The sequence below is a fragment of the Apteryx rowi genome, unplaced genomic scaffold, assembly GCF_003343035.1.
Source record: "Apteryx rowi isolate R43461 unplaced genomic scaffold, aptRow1 scaffold_6, whole genome shotgun sequence".
NCBI lineage: Eukaryota > Metazoa > Chordata > Aves > Apterygiformes > Apterygidae > Apteryx > Apteryx rowi.
The window spans coordinates 2,686,236-2,697,215 of NW_020450871.1; the positions used below are offsets into that span (position 1 = coordinate 2,686,236).

The 10,980-nt window shown below is 49.6% G+C and overlaps 1 protein-coding gene across 5 annotated transcripts in view; it reads right to left on the bottom strand.

Annotated features, from left to right (window-relative positions):
- The window catches only part of AP5Z1 (adaptor related protein complex 5 subunit zeta 1), an 11,650-nt gene continuing 670 nt past the window's right edge, over positions 1-10,980 (bottom strand). The window contains exons 2-17 of one of the 5 annotated variants that reach the window (XM_026083243.1): positions 10,802-10,939; positions 10,231-10,417; positions 7,926-8,070; positions 6,853-6,965; positions 6,190-6,358; positions 5,601-5,741; positions 5,169-5,206; positions 4,927-5,089; positions 4,474-4,652; positions 3,590-3,732; positions 2,588-2,737; positions 2,229-2,340; positions 1,726-1,823; positions 1,119-1,251; positions 739-953; positions 1-411 (exon numbers count right to left, since the gene is read on the bottom strand). In XM_026083243.1, coding sequence (XP_025939028.1) covers positions 141-411; positions 739-953; positions 1,119-1,251; positions 1,726-1,823; positions 2,229-2,340; positions 2,588-2,737; positions 3,590-3,732; positions 4,474-4,652; positions 4,927-5,089; positions 5,169-5,206; positions 5,601-5,741; positions 6,190-6,358; positions 6,853-6,965; positions 7,926-8,070; positions 10,231-10,417; positions 10,802-10,939 — 2,395 coding nt within the window. In that variant the 3' untranslated portion in view covers positions 1-140. Of the gene's footprint in view, positions 412-738; positions 954-1,118; positions 1,252-1,725; positions 1,824-2,228; positions 2,341-2,587; positions 2,738-3,589; positions 3,733-4,473; positions 4,653-4,926; positions 5,090-5,168; positions 5,207-5,600; positions 5,742-6,189; positions 6,359-6,852; positions 6,966-7,925; positions 8,071-10,104; positions 10,194-10,230; positions 10,418-10,801; positions 10,940-10,980 lie in introns of those variants that run through there. The other 4 variants (XM_026083246.1, XM_026083245.1, XM_026083244.1 and 1 more) reach the window with 4 other exon arrangements.

Sequence of the window (10,980 nt, forward strand, 5' to 3'; positions counted from 1 at the left end):
TCAGCTCTTCTTATTCCTGTTTCCCATTTTATTTACAATTATTTGTTCCTCATTTCCAGTTCAGAGCAGGGCCTCAGCCTCGAATGTCAGCAGCAGATTAGTTATAACAGAGGCCGGAGCCTCTCAGAAACCCTGTTCTCTCACCCTGGCATGAAGCCAGCACCCCCTTCTAAGAGCCGGCTGACTATCCTCAGGGCAAAAGGGAGGGATTCATTCGTATCTCTCTGAAACTGTGTACTGGCCACGTCCGCAGGTGGCGTGAACACAAACTGAGCCACACTTGGCATTTTCAGCAGGTTCATGAGCTCAGTCGCCCGGATGAGGATCTCCTCACGGTCCTCCTCACAGTACACAGAGGTGACAGCAGGGCTCTGCACGAACATCCTCATCTTGGATAGGAACAAGGATACTCTGCAGGAGAGAAGGACAGAGTSTTCAGCAGGCAGGACCTTTACACCCAGCAAGGTCACTACTCAAGCCTGTGTTCTCCAAAAGACTTTGTTGCAGGTGAACACCAGATGCTAACTACCCCCTCCTCTTCACACACAGAGTATTAGTCACCATACAAACCCCACTTCCCCAAACTGTGCTCCTCCACAGCTTGCTTCCTCAGTCCTGTTTCAGTTTCAGGTTCCACCAGTTGCTAAGTCTGATCATTTAACAGTGGCAAACATTTGTGTTTGAACACATCAGATTTGTATGTCCCAGCCCTGTGCCCTTCCTGCCATCCCTCCTCACCTGGGGATCAAGTCCTGGCTGCGAGATGCCAACTTGGTCAATGTGGTCATGAGGACAGTGATGACGCGGGGCGCGTAGTTGGGGATACTGGCCAGTGGTCGGAGCTGGGTGATTTCGAACAACATGGCTTCCAGAGCCTCAAAGAACCGGTTGATCTGCTCCACGGTGCAGCGCTTGTCGTAGGACACAGACATGTACTCTCCAATAGCCCAGACCTAAAACCAAGGCAGATGTGCTCAGGGCAAGCCAAAGCAAAGGGGACTGAATCTTTTTTAGGGAATCGCAAATCGGATTAGCTAACACACAGGAAAGGGAAGGTGACCAGCAGAGCGCATCACAGCTGGAGCGTCCTGGGGCAGAAGTAGGCAGGCCTCACTTACCATGTGGGTGTAGAGGGCTTCCTTGTTCCGGATGTTGCCGACGGATCCCAAGAACTCCAGAAGCTCCTTGGACAGTTCCACGATGAGCGCAGGGTGCAACTTGCAGAGGGTCAGCAGTTGCGAACTCAGCACCCTAAAGGAGAGAGGTGGTGAACACTTAGACCATAGCCAAACCAAGGAGCTGCTAGCAGCATCTGGCCATAGGCACATAGGATTGACAGCTACCCTAAGGCACATCCCAAAAATGGTCTCCAGAGCAACACAACTTACAGCTTTTCAAGCTGTTTCCCTTGCAGTGTCATCCCCCTTGATATCTCCACAAGAGAGAGGAGCTCAGAACCTTTCATTAGTGAGTCCCATCCCCAAGGCCAGTTGGACCTTTCTCTTCCCTGGGAAGGAGGCTGTGAGCCACCCCATCACAGCTCAGGCTGTACACTCAGTGCGTCTACGGCAGGGGTGAAGGTGCAGTTCCCACTTTGCATCCTCCAAAGACAGGCGATAGCAGGAACTTGGTCACAACTGAAAAGGCTCCTGGGCTGTCCTGGGAAGTCAGGCTGTAGCCAGTGGAGGGGCTGGAAGCTCGGCTGTGCCTCCGGTCCGGTCTCACCTGTACACATCATCTTTAAATGCTGGGGTCTCATAGAGCTGGTCACTCCTCTGCAGCACCAACAGCACCAGCTGGTTTATCAGCAGCTTATCTGCAAACTGAGACACAGCCCTTGCTTCAGTGTCATCCAGCAGCCAAAAACCAAACTATCCAGCCAGAGAGGACGAGGCTGGCACAGAAACAGCTTGATCTAGCAGGAAGGGAACAGTGTACAAAGCAGGCATGAGGCACTCGTTTTGCTCCTGCCTGCCTGCTTTACAGCTGGCTGAGAGAAAGCATGAACACTGATGCTACACCACAGAGCTTTTCAGCTTCTCTGGATGAAGGAGCTGGCTCAGCCTATGTTCATGCCAGCACTAGATCATCCCACCCTCCCCTCACTCACCCCTCTGTCAAGGTTGCAGGGTCTTAACACTTTTCCATCCATGACTGCTATCCAGGTAACAAGAGACTCCCCCCCTGCCCAGCATGTCCAGGAGCCAAACTGCCTCAAGAGTGCCTACCTCTGTCACCACGCTGAAGAAGAGCTCCAGTAAGACAGGGACGGTGTCTGCACACTGCACGACCCTCGGGCTGCTGGCCAGGGATCCCAGCAGCTGCCGAAGTGGAATCAGCCTGTGGGCAACAGATAAGCTACTGTTGAAGCAGGCTTGATCCCAGCTACTTTCCAGGTTCCCCTTCCATATTTCCCCGCAAGACTTTCAAGCACTTGGCAAAGAAAACACAGGAAAGTCAAGCCCACCGCACCCCAGCTGATCCCAGCTAAGAGCAGCTACACCCTTCTCACAAATCCCAGTGCTGCCTCCCAGATCTGGATGGCTCAACCAAACCCTTGCAGCAGCCTCCTACGGCTGCCTCCTACCTCTCCGGGGAGTCTTCGGGGGAAGCCTCRACGCGGAGAAGGTACTGGAACATGCTCTTGTAGAGAGGATGGCGAAAGGCCTCCAGACAGGTAGCTGGCTTCACAGCTGGGTCACAGGAAGCCTTCTCGGAGGCAGGGAGAGAGGTCGACCTAGCAGAAGGCACACAAGATGTGCTGCAGTGGGAAAATGGGCTAGACCTTAGCTCGGATCCTGGATAATGATGACTACCCTGCCATTGAAACAGGGACAGCAAGTCAGCCCAGTCCAGGCCTCCTGGAAGCCAGAAGACCAGGATAGCAGGAATGCAGAGTATAAGCCCCCAGACCAACCTCAGCCTCCAGGCTCAGGCAGTAGTTCCAGAATTGCTTCTGTATCCCTCCTGGGAAAGCAGAAAATGCTGCTCTGTATCCTCCAGAGCCCACCGACTTCCTGCCTCCAGGGTGAAATCCCCTTTCTAAGCACTCCAGAAAGTGGTGCTAATGTCAGAGAAGACAAGGAAGGGCAGGGGTACAACTGAGTCATTCCCAGTCCTATGCCATCTCCCTGGGGACTCTGCCTGTCCCTCATGACCTTAAGAGGGAACTTATGTTTGCCTCCAGGAGCACAAAGCCAGCAAAGAGGGATAAAAGCAGGGAGGGAAGACCAGCAAAACCCACGCCTTAATGTCATGGCAGTGGCTGATGGCAGACACCCAAGGGGAACAGCACATTGTGATAGTTTGGAGCTGGATAAAGGGAGGGGGATGACAACATCCTGAGCCCCAAAGACAACTCAGCACTGAAGTGTGAGAGCTGGTTACCTTCTCTCCCTGTGCATAGCACATGACTATGAAAACTGGGCTGACATATGCGCAGCTTTGTTTTAACCTGGCTGTAGCAGATGCCTCTCGCTCCACAATAGCAGCAGCCAGAGGGCAGTTGAGGCTCAGAGCAGTGGGTACTAGGCTACAGCCAATGTCAAGACCCTGATTAGCAAGCAAGAGGAGGGGAAGGCAGCCTTACCTCAGCTGGATGTCCAGAGCTGCTGTTAAACAGGGCAGGTCGAGTAGCAAATGGAAGATCTCAATGGCTGTGCCTGCATCCAGCAGAAATGGGAGAAGGTCCACGAACTCAGAGATAAGGGATGGGCTGTTCCATGCCAGGAGCTGCAGGGAACAAGCACCAACTGCTGCACTAACCTGCCACTCTGCCCTGTGGCCCMGATGATTCTCCCATTGTGACCAAAGGGGATGGGGAAGGGAAAGTCATTTGCAAAAAGCAAGAACAGAGACGGCTGAGGGTTCAGTCAAGAGCTGGGAGGCTGCTGGTAGCTCATCAGAGGTACCTGGCAGCTGGTTCAGTGGTTGGCAAGCTGCAACTTATGGAAGTTTTCCAAAAACTAAGTGCTGGCTCCTAACTGTGCTGACTGACTTAGCGTGAGGGGGCCTTCCTTGGCCATCCCCCAACAGGAGGCCACCACAAGCTCCTTTGTAACCATTTATATGAGGGTTGATCTCAAGACTTGTCTGGAGGACTTACAGGTAAATTAAGCTCTCATGGCCTCTAAATGCTGGTGCCCAAGCTCAGTGCACTCCACAGGAAGGAAATATGTTTGTCAGGAACAATCCGGGATCTTGTCTGTGCCAAAAGCCAGACCTTCCCCTCTACTACAGCCTGCTCCTTTTCTAGCTGCTAAAACGCTGTACTTCCCACCCCACTGACACTAACCCAGACTCCCCTCTACTAATCACACCCAGAATCACCTTTCCTCCTCAGACTCACTCTTGCTTTTATCACAGTCCTCCTTCTCCTCTCTAGCACTGCCACAGAGGAACAGGAAGGGCTCTGAACTGCACCAAAAGGCACACACACAAGGCTCTCCTCTGTGCTGCTCCAACAAGGAGTACCTTGAAGAGATTTGGGAAGCTCTGTCTGAATATGCTGGAGGTGTCAGTGAAGAGCTGGCTATTGTCTTTGCAGAACTGGATGAACTCGAAGGCCAGTGACGGGTTGTGGAAGAGCTGAGCTGGGATCTCAGTGAACAAGTGTTTGTAGATTGCATCAGAGTCCACAGCTGCCATCTCACCTGGGAGGACAGAGCACACTCCTGAGCACAGCCCTCCCAGCAGCCCTGCCAGCACAGGCTCCAATGGCTGCGTAAAGCCCAAGTCTGGTGTTTGTTATTCCAGAGAGCACAAGGCAGCACAGCTCCAACATCTCCAGGAGTGGGATCACCCACCCTGGAGTAAAACCAAGGCTGAATTACCAGGTCTGGCAGCCAGCAAGTCCCCAGGACAAAAGGTTGTGCTGAGAGCATGCAAGACTGACCATGGAGAAGGGAGTGAGCGCTGCTGACTTACTGTGGTTCAGGAAGAACTGGGCAATGGGCAGCAGTGCCCTGGCATAAGCGACGTCCCCACTGATTCTGTCATGCAGGATCTTCAGGGAGGAGAGCGTGCGGTACACATAGGAGGAGTCCTGTTTGCAGATGATGTCCAGGATCGTCACCGCCTCGATGAGACACTGCAGGGGAGCAGCGAGACAGGTCAGAGTAGGGGAAGACCCATCTTCCAAAGCTCCGGCCCTTCCGCTGTGTACTTACAGCTTTCTGCAGTTCCCCATCAGCTTTCTTCAGGGCCCCTGGAGAGAAAGAAGTCAAAGTTAAACTTCGGGTCTGAACAGGTGCCCAAACTGAAAGGCTAATGTACAAGCCCAGATTTCAGGACAGATTTCAGGAAATAATGATCCCAGTTCCAGGCTCTGGACTAATGAGAGCCAAGAGACAGAGGATATGGAAGACACTCCCTGCAAATCAAGGGCAGGAGGCAGAACATGGGCATTGCCTCCAAATCTCTCCCAACACCCCAGCTCAAGGCTGGTCAATGACTTGCACCAGCAGCCGAAGCTGGTCCCATGCCTAGACCCTAACTTTAAACTCTAGGGAGTGAGATCCCAGTCCACAGAGGCAGCAAAAAGAAGCATTTTCAAGAATACGCCCAAGGAGGCTCCAAGGATGGTTCATGGCAAGACTCACGCCGGTTGCTCTGCTCAATAAGCCTCTGGCAGTATTCAAAGGCTTTCTCCCGCAGACGTTCCTTTGGGGGAAGCAGGTGACTAGATGTGGATGTAGTTGAGACCATGGACATGACAGAGCCATCCATTTCTGATCTGTCATCTACAAAGTAAAGGTCACCAGGTATCAGCCACACTATGGGCAGTATAAGCCCCACAGATGCCCAGTAACAGAGAGGGAGCTGTCTGTTATCAGGTGCACTGTGAGGTAAAGGAGCCTGTGGAAGAAGGGAGCGTTATGGTAACACTAGGGAGATGCTGCCTCCCACCACCCAGGACTGTTTTCCCAGGGACCCACGGGGGTTTTGCCTGAAATCCTGGGAACCATTGCATGAGTAACTCCTTGTGGAAGGATCAGTCAGGAGGTTCTGTGATATTCCTTCCCAAATTTTTCCTGCTCTTAGTCCAAGAGCCCTGAATTGCAACCCACAGTTATCACTCGCCCAGACCCTGCCACTTGCAGGGTTTCTGGTGAAGCACCCAAATCAGCTCAGAACACACACTTCTCTCGCGGTGCAATCCACACCGGTCCACAGACTTTCAGTTCGCACCTGAATTAGGGGTACTCATCCCCTCGCCCCCGTAGCACAGCAGCCACTTTCTCAGCATGGAGAAGGCCTGCATGTTGAGCCATTGGTCCTCTGTGTAGTGCTGACCCAGTGAGAGCACTGTGAAGAAGTCTGTGGCAATGGCACCGTCCACTTCTGTGACAGGGCCAGGCTGCRAGAAAAGATGCACTAGGTCAGATTCCCAGGGAGAGGCTAAGCAAGACTCCACCTACCACGTGGAGACAAGCAGCCCTTGTTTATATGTACCCTGGGGCCTGCAGAGGGGCAGTTCTCCAGAGAGAGAAACTGCTCAATTTTAGATTCATTTTCTCCAGCAGAAGCACCCCAAACATTTCCCCTCTGTCTGACAAAAACCCCATTTGCAATATCCTTAGTCCAAGGTACATGATCACCAGAAGACACTCCTTCACACCTGCTCCATAGACCAAAGTTCTGGCCCCACAGCACTTCCTAAATTTCGGAGCTATAATTTCCCCCTACTTTGATTTCCTATGTGTCTTGACCACTTCCCCCAGACAAGGCAACAAAGAGCAGCAGCACTTCTAGGCCACCATTTCCCAGTTGTTGTTGAATTGGGAACACAAAATAGCAGGGAATTGACTAGCAAATGCCCATGTGGGATGACCACAGCAAGTCAGCACTCACCTGTCTTGCTCTGGGATTGGAGAAGAAGCCTCCAGAGGGCTGAGGGACTCCCTGCTGAATGCTCGCATACCTCAGCCAGTCGACCATCTTTTTACTGACCACATTGGTCTGCTCTATACAGGGAAAGTCACAAGGTCATTGCTAGAGCAGGCGTAGAAGCGGCCTCCACAGCACACCCTTGCTGCTTTTYGACTGCTGTGCTTTTCCTCTGGTCTAGATCTCTCTGATCTGGCACTCAGCCAAGAAATGGGTACCCACCATGTGGACGCCCTTTCCTCCTCACACTATTTCAGAGTCTAGGATCACCCACCCATCTCAGAGCTCTGTGCCCTTCTCTCACTCTTAGCCAGTGAGTTAGTTTCATTGTTGTCAGAAAAATTCAGGAAGCGAACACTAAAACCAGGGACTTCTGGTACTAGATCAGTCTGGAGATACTTGTTCCTTTGTCATGCCTCTAACCGCAGCTGCTACAAGGGGGAAGGTGCTAGAATACTGTCAAATATATTCATGCAGTAGCTGGCTTCAGCTCTGCAGACAAAAGCATAAATCCCTCACAGAGAACACACAGAAGCCAAGGCAGGTAATCCTGCCTACTCAGTCAACTCATATGCCCCAGCCCAGCGTCTTCCCCAAAGTTTCTCCTACTTCCTGCACAACATATGCAAACCCCACAGGAAACTCCTAGAAACAAACTCAGTCACAACACATCTCCTCACCCTTTTATGCCCGCGGTCTCTCCTGAAGTTTATTCACCAGGACATATCACTCACTACTACCTTACTGTCCTGCCTCTCTTCTGAACTCTCCATTCCCTAGTTATTTTTGCTGGTCTCTTGAACAGCTACACAGACACAACACTTTTTATTTCTCACCACCTGGCCTGATGCTCTTCAGGATAGCTACAGATTCATACTCCCACTGTATCTGGAGACCTCAGCTAGGGTATGTGTCACTTTGATATAAATCTGTACAGAATAGGGACTCTGTCTGTCTCCCAAGAGGGGCTACAGCACCCAAGGGCCCAGTACAATTTTAGAATGGTGGAATATACTTCACCCAAGAAGTCTACTTTCCTTCAGTGAGAGATACTGGCGAAAGACTGATGACATTTGACAGGACAGGAAGAAGGTGCCGAGAACTCTGACCCTCTGGCAGTCTCCCTTCGAGAAGTTTTACAATACGCTGCCCCACAGCAGACACTTCAGCCTTCTTATCGCCCTAAAAAACAAAGCAGAGGTAAAGCTAAGCAGGCAATTTTCTACCAGGGCTAGAGACCAATACCCTACAAACTCTTCCCTCAGGTAGCAACGCCAGTATCAAGTGTAAAGAGAACTCACAATACAGGCTATTTTACAGAGCTCTTCTGTAATGTGAATTCATAGCTCCCAGCAGGGAGGAATACTTCGATGAAGCAACAGCTTTGTGGACAACTATCACCTAAAGTGGAAATTAACAGCTGCAATAGATATCTTCAAATTAAATGCTACTTTGATCCATCAATTCTAGAGCAGTGAGTACTAGCACTAACTACTCCCCATGTGGTCAATTTGCTAGCTCAATTGTTAAAATAGAAATTTACGATCATAAAGCAGATCATTGTAGTATGTTCTAGGACTCCCTGGTTACTCTGTATCCTCAGAAGGAGGAAAACAAAGCAGCTTCCCTTTTGGAAGCTGTTATAGCTGCACTTTTGAGATGCTGTCAAACCATTCTGTCCAAGATGACTGTTACAGACTACAGGTGGACCAGCCTTTCGAGAGGCTTTCTTTCCCCATGAATGCCACCATGCCAACAAAAAATGAACCTTCTCTGTGCGCTCAGGGTTTTTGACAGCTGGTTGCTGAAGGTAGTGAACAAAAACCAATCTCTAACACTCCCCATCTAATAGTCAGATTTGTATCTGATCACTAGAAACAATTAAGAAGTTTCAGGTGAGCTTCCAGTGAGGAAATTTCATGTTGCAAACTCATCCACGACTGGGGCTACTTTCTGTGCTTCTCCCTTCAACAGATGTGGACAGACTGACCAAAACAACACGCAAACCAGGGAGTTTAAGGTCTGGGGACCTCTACAGTGAAGGAAAATAAAAGGGACAACCCCTCTCCTGCAGATACATCACTACAGCCCACTGCAAATGATGGGGCTACCTCTTATGTGTTGCTAACACATCTCTTGCTACTCAGCAAAACCTGACTGAACTCAAACCAACAGCAAGTTTCCAGTTCCTAATGCAACACCAGAGGCTGTGATTTCTGGAAAGCCCAAAATTTTATACAAAGAACAGCCTTGCAAAGCCAAGGGGATGGGGGGCAGCAGGCAGGCAAAGAGGAGATTTCTAGCCAAAGCAGTAGCAAATGAGAATGAGCAGAAGACCTTTTTAAAGGCTCTGCTAAAGCTCGCCTGCTTTCCTGACTAGGGCTGCTGCTTGTCACATCACTTCTAGCCATGTGTTAGAGAAGTGATACTGAAATAGTTAAAATATACTAACTTTATTAACATCAAAAATTTATGAAAACCTCTTCATGGTTCTAGTTTTAATCTAACAAAAACTAATACGCATGCTATCTTTTTGCATTTTAGAATTACAAAACTGTCTGAGAGAGTTGCTTTGTAAGGTAACACCCAAGTAACACAGTGCATCTGGTCCATTTTCTATGTTTTCATTCACTCTAGCTAAAAAAGACTCAGAGGGGTGATGAGAAATGTAGGAGGCATTTCTGATCACACTGAAACTCAGAATGAGAAGTTTCAGAGCAGTTCACAAAAAATATTTTTATCTTTAATAGGCATGATAATAGCATATAAAAGAAGAAGGGGAAAAAAAAAGTGTTTCTAGCTTATTTCCTAGAGGGCAGCCCATGCAGGCAGCACTAAAAACAGGAACATCCTAATGGTTTCTTCTCTGTGACTAATCCAGATCTTTGGAACAACATCCACATTTATAGCCCCATACATGTCATAAGTTTTATGTGTAATATTTTATATTTGACTGTGAAAGCCAGTACCATAAAAAAAAAGTAGCAGTAGTAAATTCATTTTCAAATCTTTTCCTTACATGTACAAGCAGCCTTGACTCGAAGTCTTTAACAGCAGCTAGCATCAAAATGTTCATTTCCACTTCCAGTTACAAGCCTACTACTCCTATGCCCTTACGCCCTACACAGGACAATTTTAAGCAATCTGTTATCAAACACAAAACACAAAAAAGTTGCCATCTGAGTTTACACAAAGCAGAATTATTAGGTTCCTTACATGAATGTGGAAATACTCCTGGAGACCTTCAATTGACTTTCACCCTCCTTAAGCTCAGCAGACAGGAAAAATCAGGAAGCAAATCTGTATTATGAGGGAAGATTTCTGATATGACGGGTTATTTACCTGAGCCAAAAGGATGGAGGATATTAGACTCAGGAGCTTTGTATCTTGAACCTCATCACAGGAGAGGATCAGCTCATTGCAAGGCGACATCTCTCTCAGGATGGCAGCGCATAACACCTGAACCTGCTCAGGACACTTGGGCAAACACAGCACCGTCTGCAGCAGTTCCACAAACTTGCCATCTAGCCTGCAAGAACCATGGGAAAGCATCACTGCCAGGCAAGGAAAAATGCAAACATTTATTTCCTCCATATTCTTGGTCTTGGGATGATTTCTCTGTGACTCCAACTAACTTATTATCTTCGCTTCTGATTTTTTTTTCTGCAGTACAACTTAAGAGTGCTCACTGACAAACACTGGTTACCTTGGCTGCAAAAGGAGACAGTATTCTCTTTGCAGCAGAAAGAAAGGCAAACGGGATTTTTACCCGTACATCTAGCTCAGTGTTTTCAAAACAGAGCGTTTCTTTAAAGCACCAAGCTTTTTTTTTAATTATTATTTTTAATTATTATTCTTTTGTCAGGAAAGCAAGGTTTCACCCCGAAGCTGCCGTCGCGGGGGGGACACTCACGTGCGGGGGTACTTGGTGGCGGCGACGACGAGGTGCAGGCGCTGCAGGCAGTCCACGGCCTCAGGGCCCACGTCGCGGCCCTGCAGCAGCGCGGCCACGCGCGACACGAACCGGCCCAGCTCCTCCTCCGGGATCTCCCTGGCGGGCCGGGGTGGGCCGTGGGGCCGGGCCGGGACCCC